This window comes from Dipteris shenzhenensis, chromosome 26 (genome assembly GCF_047967505.1).
Source record: "Dipteris shenzhenensis isolate YYH24624 ecotype China chromosome 26, Dip_SZ_1.0, whole genome shotgun sequence".
Taxonomy (NCBI): domain Eukaryota; kingdom Viridiplantae; phylum Streptophyta; class Polypodiopsida; order Gleicheniales; family Dipteridaceae; genus Dipteris; species Dipteris shenzhenensis.
In genome coordinates this window covers 10,191,907-10,207,533 of record NC_141621.1, presented here as the reverse complement: position 1 = coordinate 10,207,533, position 15,627 = coordinate 10,191,907, and the positions used below count along the sequence as shown (strand labels likewise).

Here is a 15,627-nt window from a genome sequence, read left to right as displayed (position 1 = left end):
CACACCTCAGCAGCGTTGAGTTGTGGTTCATGACAATAGGACTTCAATTGCAAATCCACAATCCCGGACCACCATTTGTGAGCCCTCAAATGAGGTAGACCAGTAGCATAGGTTAGATGCCACATGGACAGAAAGAAAGAAAGTTTATTAAAAGTCTTCGAACGTCAAAGGCAATCAGCTGAACACCCAATATGAATACAATATAGCCATAATTATAAAGACACCAATACACCAAAAGAAACCTCTGAGCACATGGAGAAGATGGGAGTTGTGTTGCAATAGCATGTGATGATCATCTTGAAGTTGGTGGAGGGTCAAGCCTAAGAGGGAGCCGGCGATTGTGACATCAGTGAGCATTTTGTATCTCATTTTGTTCTTGAAAAGAATAAAATTTAGAAAAATCTATCACAAACTTCTTTACTTAATGTGCATCACATAGATGTGCAGACTCATCAATAGACAATGAACCAGCCAGATAGAGAAACCACCAAAATGATATATTTCCATCCAAAACTATGGACACAATACACAAGATATAGATCCAGAGTCCCACCAATGGTGTGGTCCTCTGATCTTACCACAAGGTCCTTCTCCTATCTGCCAGTTATCTCTAGACTCGAGCCCGCGTGCTCCACCTAGAGCATCTGTAGACTTTACATCCAGTGTGTTCTTCTCCACCTTACTGCCTGTGAATCAGCCTAGGTGGGCAGCCCCTGCCAAGCTTTGTCTGCAGCACACAGGTCCCTGTTCCACTGCTCCAACCTGCTTGTGAATGGCTGCTCCAGAAGGTATGATGATCTCAGCACCTTGCTGCCCTAGAAGACAGCCAAGGTCCAGCCCTTCTTGGCTAAGTCTGCAGCCCTTGTTGCACTCTCTCACCTCCTGTAGATAGGCCCAGAGAGTAGGCTTCATGCTGCTCCCTTCTGCCCTGGAACTGCTGGCTGCTGGATACCCTACTGCAAGCTGTATACCTGCCCATAGAGCCCCACTGTGCTGCACTATTTCTTGGCTCCCTGATCTGCCCACGTGTGTGCGCCTCAGCTCCGTACTGTTCCGTACTGTTGCTGACGTCATCCGTGAGCTCATGGCCTCTTCTCTTGGGTCCCTACTGCTGTCCTCTGCTCCGCCTTATGCTCCTGCAGATCAGCCACGTACCCTCCTCTCTTCTTTTGGGGCACATCCTGCCCAAGGTCTCCCTCCCCCACGCTCTCCTCATATGGGGGCTTACAGATGGGGAGGTGACCATTCCAACACAGATGGCTGTGCCAATGGTTGCAGATGATGGAGTCCCCAAGCTCAGATTGATTGTGGAGAGCCCAGAGACTCTTCTAGAGGAGATCTTTTTAGAGACATTGGATGGTGGAGAGTTCTGACAGCATGTTGAGATTTCAGGCTTGTCGTGTCAGTGCTTATGGTGCAGGTAGATGGGACACCTGGCCAGAGATTGCAGGAGGGGACAAGGCAGGGATCCTCCTCATCAGCCGCAACCTGAGCAGCAAACTGCTCGACCAGAGGGTGTGCAGCATGGGACAAGTCAGCAGATGGAGTCCCAAACACACTTGGTTGAGCCTCCTGAAGGGCTTGGACTAGAGTACACCAGAAGAATCCCAGCAGGAATGCCTTAAAGTAGAGAAGGCGGCACGCCAGACAGCGGGAGCGGAGGAGGATAGAGCGAGAGGCCACTCCTCAGTTTTAGAGGATGTAGGCTCCCCTTCAGCCTCAGGGGAAGCAAGTAGAGGAGACTTCAGCAGACCGCCCCCATTCATGTGAGGCTGGGACTTTTGATGCTGCTCAGGAAGCCCCTCTGCCATCAGCAGGACAGGGTTCTCAGAAGCCGTCCTAGCATCAAGATTAGAGGGTCCCAACAACGTCAGAGTCCTCTGATCCAACAGCTTCTCCACCCGCCCCTCAAGCGACCTCGATAGATCCCATTCATGCTCCCCCCTCCCCCCCCTCCTCCTCCCCCACCAGCTGTTGTCACCCTCACTCTTGTTTTCATCCCTCCTTCCCTCGCTAATCCTCCTCCCTTAGAGGAGGGGACACTGGCTTCTTCATCTTCCTCTTGCGCCCCCACCCTTGATCCAAAGCCTCTGGGTTTTGCACTAGAGCCTCCTCGTCATCACAACCCCAGTCTGCTGCCCGTCTTCAGCACATGGCTTTTTACTGCTCTTCTCAGATTTCAGGTCCGTAGCCTTGCCCCTAGGCAACCTCTGCCTAGGGAATTTTAGAATTTCGGCCCCTGGAACTACCTAAAGATATTTGATGCATACCCCCGTGCCTTGGAGTTGATGGTTATGATCTTGCAGCCCCGCAAAGGGAGCTCAATCAGACTGGTTGGCTCTTGTACGCACCCGTTTTGAGCATTCAACTTTGCCTTCACAGGGAAGGAAAAGTGGACCCCTCCTCTGTTTGATCATATGATAAAGCACTAGATATACAGCATCATAGAGGAGCGGATGAGCCCATAAGGCATAGATATACGGATCAATCATGGAAATTCGGCTACTGTTCACATGGGCTTCTCCTCTGAGAGATCCATTACAAGTTATGCCATGGGTGTCATCCGTCCGGGACCGCAGATACGCTACTCAACAGTCACGAATTGGTCTCACCTGGGCATTCGGCTATTGTTCACCTGGGCAGGATGCATGATCTCATCATCTACAACCGGCTTGACCTATGGCCCTCCTCAGGTGGTTTTACTTGCTTCCCACATGGGGGGGGCACCAGTGTAGTAGATTACATCATGGGATCCCCTACCTTCACCTCATGTATCACCAACTTCACCGTAGCACCACTCCCTCCAGGAGCCGATCACACATACCTATTCTTCACTATCGACACCTCACGCTTAGCCACACCACACACACCACATATGACGCACGACACCTACCACGACATACACTTTGATCACAGCCTCTCCCCTACCTACTTTAGACGCCTAAATAGACTCCTAACCTACATCGATCACATACCACTCATAGAGGACCGTGCTGCCCTGATCAGTCACACACTCCACGAAGCTGCCCTCCAAGTCTTTCCCCACACCACACGGTCCACTAGACCATCACCTCTAGGTTATGTACCTTGCAACAACTGGTATGATGCGGAGTGCAAGGCTTCTCGCCGATAACTCCGACTTGAAACTAAGTGTCACCTCCCGAACACACCAAACACGGTACGCAAGTACCGACGTCTCGTACGTCGAAAGAAGCAGGCATTTCTTCGTCGAAATGAGGAGGAGCTGCTGAACATCTTGTACAGCAACAACTCTAAGGAATTTTGACAAAGATTCCTTGAGCATAGGTCTCCATCACCCCTCATCGACACGAGAGTTTGGCACACGTATCCACGCCATCTTTATGATGTCCCACACCAGCCTACTCCAAATCTCATACACACGCCTCGCCCCATCACTTGCACGTTGTTCACCAGAGGGAGAGTCAAGGACGCGACATTGAAACTGCACATTGGCTGAGCTAAGGACCACGAGGGGCTATGCACTGAGTTTATCGCATATGGGATCGACACGTTAGCCCCGATCCTAGCAAAGCTATTCAATGACGCCGTTTGCCTTGGCTTCCGCCACACTTGGACACTCAACACCATCGCCCCCATCCAAAAGGCAAGGGATCCCATGGACCCGAGTAACTACAGGACTATCATGATTGTACATGTGATGTCCAAGATCTATGCAGCACTATTGGATGCGTCAGTCAGCCTGTCCGCAGAGATGAGAGGGCTCAGAGAAGAGGGTCAGGCCGATTTCAGGCGAGACCATGGGACTATGGATCACATACTCACACTCAGGAGTGTCATAGAGGAAGCCAGATCACGGAAGGAGAGGGTATATTGCTGCTTTGTGGATTTCCGCAAAGCCTTTGACACAGTACCTCGAGCTCGACTCATCACACGCCTACAGGCACTGGGATTTGACCAAGAGATCATCTGGGCAGTCATGGCACTTTATGAGAGAGTCTCAGGCCGAGTTCGGACAGGCGCAGGTTGGACAAATGAGATCTTGAGCACCATAGGGGTCAAACAGGCTTGTCCCTTATCACCAACCCCGTTTGGCCTCTACATCCACGAGCTTGAGACTTTCATGGGGGCTTCCAAAGGGACCGGTTGCTCACTTGCTAGGATCATCATCAAGATTCTTTTTTATGTAGATGATGTGGCACTCTTGTCGTCCACACCCGAGGGGCTCCAACGACACCTGTATGCACTGCAAGCTTTTTGTTTATCCCATGATTTGGAGGTCAACCTTGGCAAGACCAAGGTCATGATCTTTAACACCTCTCGACCAAACATGCACCGAAAGCAGTTCACTTTCGGAGATCGTGTCCTCATACACTTACTTGGGGGTCATCTTCTCCGGCCCGATCTTCACGATGAGACCAGCGATGCAGGCCAAACTGAGTAGGGGATATGCCTCACTGGCTCGGCTAGAGAGACAGTGCTTCCACTCCCACTTCCAGGACCCTTGGACCAAGGCTCTTCTCTTCGACTCCTTGGTCCGACCAGCCGGTATATATGGCAACCCTTCTCGGGGACCTGACATGTCAGATATACAGTGGACACCGGTGGAGCGCCTACAGATCCTTATGCTCTCACGGATGATCCGGGGGTAACCATCTATAAGACATCATATCATTCAGGCCGAGTTTGGTCCTTCTCCACTCCAGCTAGATGCAACCTTTCAGACCATCACATATCTACACCGGGTTAGATCATATGGGGACTGCACAGAGGCTTGCTTCTATGTAAGAGATCGGGCTCTGCATAGAAGCGGAGCCATTGGTGATGTTGTTTTTAAGGCCTCCCACATCCTCGTTTGGGCTCTTTTGGGCCCAGTTTCAAAGCCTTTTCATCGACCCTACTCTCAATCTTCTACATCAACTTTTACAACTGTCAACACACTGTATCAAGTGCACTTTATAGTGTAAAAAATTATGGCTACTTCTCTGAGTCAGATCCTTTCTTTCCCTTGCATTCTTACTCGTTTGTGGGTGTAACAAGGGCAACTACTAGCTGTTACTAAACTGTCACTAAACTAGTGGCAAAGCAGGAGAGATAGAGGAAGTAGGGTTAGAGACACTCTCACAAGAGAGGGCATGGACTTTCAGCTCCATGGGCCAGCTAGCCATTGCTAGGGAAAGTTCTTCTTGGGATTGAGTCAATCACCAACAGAGAGTAAACTCCAATTTGTATTAATGACCAAAGGTGAAGCCCCTTTTATATTATTGGAAAGTAGGCCAGCAACATTAAATGCTTATGGGATAATTCCCAAGGGGCTGTCACATGGCATTGCCTTATTTAAAGTAGCATTTACAAAAGAAAGTAATAGTTTCCTACTAAAATAGAATTAACTACTAAGCCAGAAGTAACTACTGTTACAATCGCCTCCTGCTTACAGAAATTTTGCCCTCAAAATGAGAACAAATAGTACAATTGAAAATGAAAAGAAGGGTAGGAATATTCGAGCCTGGTATGAGCAAGTAGGCATAGACTCAATCCATGAAATGTGGATGCTCCTGCAAAATGTTCTCTGGCTGCCATGTATCCTCCGCCTCAGGTAGATCTTTCCATTTGATGAGATACTCCACCATGACTTTATTTCTGAGTACCTTGTCTCTATAGCCCAAGATCTTTTCTGGAATATACTCAATTTGACCTGATTCATCCAATGGATGGGCCCACATGCCTCTTGAGTAGGAAAACATGAAATACATTATGAATCTTGGCTGTGGCTGGTAAGCTGAGTTTATAGGCTGAGTCTCCCATCTTCTTAAGGATCTGAAATAGGCCATAGAACCTGTGAGCTAACTTAGTGTTAGTATTGCCCCTTAAGGAAGCATACCTATGAGGGTGCGGCCTGAGATAAACCCAATTTCCCTCCTCAAATTCCACATGCCTTCTCTTCTTATCTGCATTTTCCTTCATCCTAGCTTGTGCTTTGAGAAGGTTATGCTTGGCCAGCTGTAGGATGGCTTGCATTCTATCCTCTTGATTTAACAAAATCTGATCTTTGATGGTGGAGGATAACTGAACTTGACATCCATATAATGCTTCAAAAGGTGACATGCCAATAGAGGTGTGCTGGGTGGAATTGCAGCAAAATTTTGCTAAACACAACCACGTATCCCAAGACTTTTGTGTCTCAAAGAAAAAGTGTCTAAAGTATTCCTCTACCCACTTATTTACTCTCCCTGATTGGCCATCTGTTTGGGGATGATATGCTGTACTAGGGGTCAACATTGTTCCAATTTGAGAAAAGAATTCTTTCCAAAAACACTCATGAATTTTACATCCCTATCACTCACAATCTCCTGTGGAAGGCCATGCAACTTGAAGATATACTCCACAAACTGATTGGCCACTTGTGAAGAAGAATAAGTGGTCTTGGTAGGAATAAAGTGAGCTGTCTTGGTCATTCTATCCACCACCACCAAAATACTATTCCATCCCTTTGCTGTTGTGGGCAATCCTATGATAAAATCCATGCTTGATGTGTGTCCACTTACCCTCAGGAATGGGTAAAGGATTTAATAGGCTAGCAGGATGAGTGTTCTCAGTTCTATTTTGGTAAGAGTACTTTGTGATAGGAAATACCTTAAGGATCTATGATCAGTTTTGACCTTGAAGTGGCTGCCATATAGGTAATGGTGCCATTTCTTGATAGCATGAACAATGGCAAGCATCTCCTTATCATGAGTAGGAAAAATGAACTCCTTGTCACTCAGCTTCCTACTCTCATAGGCAATAACTCCATGACCCTGTTTTAGAACAGCCCCTATGCCCTTGCCACTAGCATCGGCCTCAATAAAGAAAGGCTTTAAAAAATCTGGGCATGTCAAGATAGGTGCTGAGCTAAGAGCTTCCTTGAGATCATTGAAAGCTGCTTGGGCAGATGGACTCCATGAGAAGGCTCCCTTCTTTAGCAAATCTGTTAAAACTGCAGCTCTCTTGGCATAATGCCTAATAAATCTTCTGTAGAAAGAAGTCAAACCAAGAAAACCCCTTAACTGAGTGAGATTTGAAGGTGTTGGCCACTGCTTTACCACTTGCACTTTTGTTGGATCCACTAAGATACCCTCAGGTGAGATGATGTGACCCAAGTACTCCACCCTTTGCACCATGAAAGAACACTTAGAAGGTTTGGCATATAACTGGTGCAGCCTTAGAATCTCCAAAACCTTAGCAACATGCTGCAAATGCTCTTCCTTACTCTTGTTGTATATGAGTGTATCCTCTAAGAACACAAGTGCAAACTTGAAGAGATAAGGACCCAAGATTTGGTTCATCAAGTACTGAAAAGTAGCTGGGGCATTAGTGAGCCCAAAGGGCATCACTTTGAACTCATAATGTCCTCTTTTAGTTCTAAAGGCAGTTTTACTCTCATCTCCCTCCTTGATCCTTATCTCGTGGTACCCTGACTTGAGGTCTATCTTTGAGAAGTATGGTCAATGCACATTCTGAAAGTCCCATCCTTCTTCTTAACCAATAGAACAGGAGAAGCAAATGGGGATTGACTATGGGTAATAAAGCCCTTATCCATTAATTCTTGAATTTGTTTAACCACTTCATCTTTTTCTGCACCTGTTTTTAATTGTCATTTTGTTTAACTCCCTATAGTCAATGCACATTCTGAAAGTCCCATCCTTCTTCTTGACCAATAGAACAGGAGAAGCAAATGGGGATTGACTATGGGTAATAAAGCCCTTATCCATTAATTCTTGAATTTGTTTAACCACTTCATCTTTTTCTGCCCTTGACAGCCTGTAGGGGAGCTTTCTTGACAGGTTTAACCCCTTCCTCCAAATAAATGGTGTGATCCACTTCCCTTTTTGGTGGTAGACCAGGTGGGGGTTCCCTATGTATGTCCTTATATTGCTGTCGCAAATCCAGCATGTCAACATCTTCACCTTTAGTGCTTTCAGCTTCAAGCTTAAGTGCAAATAGACTCACCTCTTTCTTCAAGAGTCTTCTAAGCTGTTTAGCAGTGACCAACTGTTATTTTTCGAGGATGAATTCCAAATTAAAAAACTTCCTTATCCCCATCTTGGAAAGTCATTGTCATCCCTTTGAGATCCATGGTGAACTTACCTAGTGTTCCAAGCCAATCACAGCCAAGAATGATGTCTATAGGACCAAGATTTAATGCAAATAAACCCACAGTACAAGAGTATTCTGAAGAGAACTTAATATCCACATCTTTGCAAATCCTTTAACTGGTAGTGTAGGCTCCATCAGCTTCAAGCTGTGAGGTAATTCACCACTTGGGAACTTAAGTGATTGAATAGACCTGGAATTTATGAAGCTGTGGGTACTTCCTGTGACCACAAGTACATAGACATCTCTGCCCTTAATTGACTCTAAAAGTAGTAGGTCCACTTATCCCACTTAGAGCATTGCTGGAAATGACATACAATTCTGACTGAGTATCCCATGCCACTTCTTCATCACTAACAGTCCCATTGCCTTCAGCTTCTCTTCTGGGTTCACAGCAAGCAAAAGAATCCTCGAGATGATAAGACTTGTGCCCATTCCTTGCTGTAGTTGCATCTGAAACTGACTGAGCAGCAAATGGTAGTAAATTCCATATCCTAGAGCTGTTTATGGCTCTCAACTCACCATGATTGAGACCCCCAGGATTGAGGACAAAGTTCTTATCCTCTATCTCATCATCCCTTGGAACTTCTTGACCACAATCATGGTACTCTTCAGGTTCCTCACACTCCTCCTCCGATTCTGAAACCTCAATGATCATGCCCAGCTTACCTAAGGATGACTTTGCCTTGCATGATTTGTTGTGGTCAACACTCCACTTTTCCCCACACCTAAAGCATAGTCCCTTCTTTCTCCTCTCATCCATTAGAGATTGGGGAAACTGTTTTTGAACCTCCCTCTTGCCCTTGTCAAGGTCTAGATATCTTCCATCAGCTTTGGACTCTTTGGCAACATGAGTAGTCTTTGAAGCATTGATGGTGGGATATTTGGGAATTGTTCTACCTGGTACGCCATAAGCTGAGGCTGGTTGAGAAGGCTTATACCCCATTTGAAACTTCTGTTCACCCATAGACTTTCTCACACCATAATCCATTGTGCTTGGCTTTTGGAAAGTGCCAATCCCAATGACCTTCTCCCTTGGATTATACTTGGGCTCATACAATTCTGCCAGCTGCATGGCTTCATCCAATGACTTGCGTCTAGAGGCCATCACATCTGAAGCAATAGAGGATTGAAGCCCATGAACAAACCTAATCATTCTCTTTTTTTCATCTATCCCTCTCACAAACAGGGAAAGCTTCCAAAACTGTTTTATATAGTGCCTAACTGATCCATTTTGAACCAAATCATACCATTGACACAAGTATTAATTTATAACCAAAGGAGAGAGAAAGATGACAACCATTTCCTGTTCGAACTCCTCCCATGTGGCCATAGGTAGTCCAAGTCCCCCTTCCACTTCTTGTAAGTAGTGCCTCCACCATGTGTGGGCATAGTCCTCTAAATGTAGGACTGTAAATTGGATTTTGGCAGCATCAGTTCTAGGGCTCAACTTGAAGTAATCTTCCAACTTGCTTAGCCACTCATAAAAGCTCATTTGGTTAGGTGGACTCTCCCTTGAATTTCTGCAACACTATTTTGTCCTTGTAATCCTTGCCCATAGTAGAACCTTGTTCCATTTCCTTGAACCTTGTTCCATTTCCTTTTGGATACCAACCTGAGTGGTCTTCACAAACTGAGTGAAAGACATAGCCTCTCTAACATCTGAATCTAACTGATTATAAGCCATCAACTGTTGTCAAAATTTCACCCCTCTTAAGTGAAACTTGGTACACTTTGGATGAACTGGTTCCACCTTCTGGAATTGGCACATGAGCTGGACTTATTTCTGTAGCACCTGACAGATTTGCATTCCATGGGGGCACATGATAGGAAGGTGGTTGTGGATGAGACCTTCTAGCCTCTGCCATAAATCCGCCCTTTCCTGAGTTCAAACCACCCTGATTTGGTTCCATAACCTTCTTGGGCACGTCATCCCTTAGGATTTCCTTCCCTCTAGGTTCAGCTCTATTCCTTACCTGATTCACATCACTCCTCATATTTCTTAGCTGAGTGAAGGCATAGTCAAACTTAGTCTTGGATTCTCTTTCCACATCATCAAATTTCTGTTCCAGCATTACATTGAGCTGCCCAACTTGACCAAATAGCTTTTGTTGCTGATCCATAAGATGCTGCATCATTTTATTTTGCTTCTCCATATCAAGATCCACTCTAGGCCTGACTTGAGAGGTGATTGGGAGGTAGACCTTCTTGCCAAACCCTCATCTTCTAGCTCTTGCTCACTAATATGGACTTCATCCTCGAGTTCCAAGGCTCCAATATGTTCTTCTACCTGGCTCATTATTTGAGCTTCATCATACTCCATCTCAGATCTTAGATCTCAAGATATTTTACCTTTCCTGGAATTAGATGCAAATTTCTTTCGTGCCATTAGATTTAAGGAATAAGCATGATCAAGCTCCAAATCCAAATGACAGCTTGTTAACCTGAGATTTCAAGTATTATGGACATGGATCAGAATTTGCTGAGAATATTCCCTTCCTTGTACGGTAATTGCTGACTATACTTCTGTCCACGTGGTCACAACCCTAATTGTACCAAATCGGCCAAATGAGGGCTCAGTCACCAATGTTGCTGCAATTTCGGGTATCGGCAAGATAGAATAGAGTAGAATGGCCTGCAAAATCAGAAAGCCCCAAAAAATCCAAAGTATTTGACGGGATATTACAAATTGCGCCACCTATGAGCTGATTTTCGAGCAGATTTCAAGGCAAAGGATCTTCAATTGTCTCCAAACCTAGTTCATATGCTCCAAAGGCTGAGGCGACTCCTTGGAAGCAGGCATATCATTAATTGCAGCAGGGAAACCCTAATTCGAAGCAAAAACGCAGGTACAGCCAGTCAAAAATGCTTATAACTCCTCCACTTAGGCTCCGATGTCCACCGACCTTTAGGAGCAGCCTATAGAACCTAGGGTGACCAGTTTGGTGCAAGAAGTACCAAAATCGGAGCAGTAATCAGCTAGATCGCAGATTAGATCAAATTCGCATGCGCCATCCAAATTTCGAGCAATTTCCTGGTCAAACCTGCACCATTTTGTGTTTCGTGCACATAGGAGTGATCAAGGAAGCAAGAGCTATCCAATGATGCCAATAGCCCCAAATTCTGAGCACCCTGAAAATTAGGATTTCTGCACAGTCCGACACATGGCAGTAGCTGACTGGGACACCTGACCGCGATGAAATTTTGCACAGAGACAGGGATCAAGATGCCATGCTCCAAATTTGAGCGAGTTTGGACATGATTTGCCCCACAATTTCCCATGAAAAGGGCTCTGATACCAAGAGAAAGGGGGTCATCCAAGGAGAAGCTAGCAAGGAGGCAGGTCCAGCTCCTCATCGCGGCATCCAAACTTCTTGAAACAACTCATGCAAGAATCCCCATGCCTCCAAATGAAGAGTCTATTCATTTTATATGCTGTGTAGTCTTGGTTTTCAGCTTCGTCTTCATGCTTACTTAGTTTCGTATTTTAGTTGTGTTACTACTTAGATCAACTCTCTCCATCTCTTCTCTCAAGAATTGCAGCTCCTACGCTTTCATTCAAAGGGTATTGCATTGATAAACTTCTGCATCAAACAATCAGACAGCACAAAGAACGGCATGTCTGATTCTATCAAAAAATAGCAGTAATTTATGGCGTTAAAGGATGTTTTATCTGCTAGGGGCATATCTCAAGATCGAAGGAAAGCTCTTATTACCAAAAATGGATTCCCAAGAGAAAAGCAAACTGATAAATATTACTAACTAAATTAAAAGGTGACATCAATACCAGGGCACGTGCAGAGTGTGATATGATGTAATAAGGCATGATGTAAGCCATTGTGTCATCAGACAACCCGCCTAGGAATGAGATAATTCAGTGGCTGTTTTGTCTTTGGCGGGCTTTGCTGATTGAACACCAAGTTGGTCTGGGCGCTCTCCTCACTTTTATATATTGTACATACGCCTTGGAATAATGATACAATGAGTTTTCTCCTGTCTCTGAGTACTCTGTTGTTCACGCATCTCTTGTTTACTTCATGATAGAGATCTCAGTGTCCTAGATCAGGTATAGAATTGAAACTTCGAGGTGAGTTACAATTTTATGAGCTATGGTGTCCAGTAATTTCATGGAGTTGGGAAATAGTGTTAAACTCGATTGCGTGCTTCTAACGAATCTCCTTTTGGTTATACACGTCTTGTAGGATAACAAAGCAGCCGTAGGGTCTCCCTGGGCAACAGCAAAGGTTTCCCAATTCGAAGACCAACTCGACAACGTTAACAGGATTGTTTGTATATGAAAGAGACGTACCTGGTGTCCCTAAATGATGGAGGTGTCCAGAGATAAGGTACACTCGTACGTATTTGTCCACAACAAAAGCTGCTCGCCATATCTCCAGCTCGACACACCTCACGTTTTGTTTCTTGCTTTAAGTCCGATTTCCCTGCACTCCACCATTGCCACGTGGAAAGTGCCACTTGTTAGTCTGAAAACCTCTCATTTCTAGGGTGTTAGAGTTGCCTCCTACAGCGCTAGCTCGTGGCGCTCACCTAACGCCTCTTTTTGCTTTTTCCACTCTTTTACTCCCTCCCGGAGCATGTCTGTCTTTAGAATTTACCTTAGGGGTGATTCCTTCATAAGTCCTTGTGAGGTACCTGTGCCTTCCTTGTGAAGGGTCTGCCTAAGAACTTCCTCGTGATGAATTTGCCTAAGTTGTTCCTTAGCATAAGAGGTTTGGATGGATTGTGGCATACTCGTGCCATAAGAGGTTTGTATACCCAACTTTAGAGGCTTCATCTCTTTGAAAAGAGCAAATATGATTCTGGGAGGTCTTCGCTCGAAAGGATGTTTGTGAGTTTGTAATGCAATATTGACAATCATTCCCTATATCATGGTCTAAACGCTCGAATATTCTCCAAGCCTTTCACGTAAATATTTGGGGTTATGCATCAACTTTATTTCTAAATAGAGCCTTATATTCCATCATCTTCATGATTAATTACGCTATAAAGACATGCTCCTTATACACTCACCTAGCCTTTTGGAGGCCATAAAGGTCTCAGCTAATCTTCCACCAAAATTTTGAGATATGTGGATGTCATCATTTTCCTCTATATTTTAATAGTTGCCTTAGGCAGCTAAATCTATCTAGCTTGTTTGCCCTTAGCCTAATGCATTCTACTCTATTTCTTCAACTATTTCTTGTTTTATTGAGGCAATTTGGTTCAATTTCAAGCCTATCTATCCATTTCCCAAATTGCTCTTTTTTTTTTTTTGGTTATCAATCTTCTTTATGTGGATCATTTGTATTGACTCTCTATGGACTCTTGGTATACTTGTGCTAGCATCCTTGTGATTACCTCTAAGGATGGGTGCATAGTAGTAGTTCATCCAATCCCTCATTCAATAAGCTATCTTATATTCTCTTATTGTGCCTACCAGCTCACTTCAATTGAGATAATTCTACTTTGACCTACTTCATCCATGGCCTTCCATGCGTGGTCACATATAGTTCAAGTGTTATGGGATGTCTTTAACATAGGACTTAATATTAAACAACACATGACCAACATTGATGCTATGCCTATATGGCTTCCCAATGGCCTCATAGGAAGTGGGTTTTTCCACTCGAGTGTGACACTAAGTCTAAGAGGGGAATACCTATTAATTTCCATAAATGAGAAAAATGAGTTTAATTGCAAACTTTGATTCAAGAAAGGCCGTAAATTTTGTTATGATTCTTTTGTCATTGTCTCATATGACCACTTCTCATGGATATTTTGTAGGGAATGATTTCATGAGTTATTTGTGAATACATGTGAGGAAGCATTGGTGGTAGCATTCTTAGGAAGGTATATTGGCTAGCCCAAGTTGATGTTCTAGGTAGTACCAATCACATAGCCATCAAAGTCTATGCCCTTAAGCATTATGTAGCTTAGTAGCTCTAATTGGTAGTTCTCTTGATGTTACAAGGCCTCTATACTTGAACTTCCCTTTGTGTTTTTGAGCACTCTAGTCCCTCCTTGGTTTCATTTGGCTTCAAAATTGTATTGATACCAAGCTCTCTTGCTTACGTTTTTTGTAGTCATTGCATGGATACTAATGAGTCTGATCTCTTTCAACTTATCCAATTCCACTTATTCTTTGATAAAGAGTTGCCTTCCATTCCCCTTCCATCCCTTCATAAACTAAAATCTTGAGGTTGGAGAGAGAGAACTATGTGGCTAGTACTGCTTCCAACCCATAAGGTAGCCAAAAGGGTGCCCTTGAACCCCCGAGGAGTACGTTGTTCCTTCTACCATCTCCTAACCATCAAACGGTCACCATGAGACCTCATCTAGTGTCAAAACTAGAATCCTACCAATGTCCACCAGTGCTCACACTATGGCATCTCCTCATAATGGGGGCCTTGCAAAAGGGCATTATGGTGGTTACATATGAGAGGCGGGCATTGCACATATACCAACACCCCCTCTCAATGTCCACCCGAAGGTGAACTAGGTTCTTGGCCCAATGCCAAGCTCATGACGATGCTGAATAAGATTCTACTTCCCCAGAGCTTTGGTGAAGATGTCAGCACATTTCTTCTGAGTGATCCAGTACTCCAGATCAACAATCTCATCCTGGATCAGCTCCCATACATAGTGGTATTAAATCTCTATATGCTTTATCTGAGCATGAAACACGGGGTTCTTAGAGATGGCCATGCAACTTTGATTGTTGCACCTTAGTGATGTAGGCTCTCTCACTAGAACTCTTGTATCTGCCAAGATCCTTCGAAGCCAAAATGCCTCACATGCAGCGAAACAAGTTGCCTTGTACTCTACTTCTGTAGAAGAGAGGGCCACTGTGGGTTGCTTCTTGCTTACCCAAAAACAAATCCCAAATCTAAGTAAGAAGCAATATCGAGAAACTGACTTTCTAGAGTCAACGTCACCTGCCCAATCCGAATCACAGTAACCAATCAAGGAATCTCCCATTCTATAAGTGATGCCATAGTCAAGAGTTCCTTTGAGGTACGTAAGAACTCACATGCCTGTGTTCCAATGGTTCTCTCGGGGATGATTTAAGAACCTGCTTAAGACATAAAACTGCAAAACTGATGTCAATCCTAGTATTGCAAAGAAAAATCACCCACCAACCTTATGTACTTCTTGATGTTGACCAATGGTGAGGCATCCTTTGCAGAAAGCCTTGCATTCACCTCCATGGGTGTGATCACATGCTTGCACTCAACTTAATCATGCCAAATGCCTTTAGAATCTCTCGAGCGTACTTTTGTTCAGAGATAAAGATTTACCTGGCTCTTGCCAGATCTCAATCAACAATAGTGGAGGAGCCCCAAATTTGTCATTCCAAATTCAGAGCTCAATAGCTGGCATGTTTGCTAGACCATCTTCTCATGGTCACGTGTGATGACAAGATCATCCACATACAAGACTATAAGAACTTGGTTTCCATCTTGCTTCATTACATAGAGGTTAGCATCAAAAGCACTTCTTAGAAAACCATAGTTT

At 44.6% G+C, this 15,627-nt stretch overlaps 1 protein-coding gene across 1 annotated transcript in view; it reads right to left on the bottom strand.

Moving 5' to 3' along the window:
• The window catches only part of LOC147884648 (uncharacterized), a 79,174-nt gene extending 66,425 nt beyond the window's left edge, over nucleotides 1-12,749 (bottom strand). Inside the window, exons 1-2 of the mRNA XM_087397559.1 lie at nucleotides 12,661-12,749; nucleotides 12,422-12,554 (exon numbers count right to left, since the gene is read on the bottom strand). Coding sequence (XP_087253685.1) covers nucleotides 12,422-12,554; nucleotides 12,661-12,709 — 182 coding nt within the window. The 5' untranslated portion in view covers nucleotides 12,710-12,749. The remainder of the gene's footprint in view (nucleotides 1-12,421; nucleotides 12,555-12,660) is intronic.
• Between the last annotated feature and the right edge of the window lie 2,878 nt (nucleotides 12,750-15,627).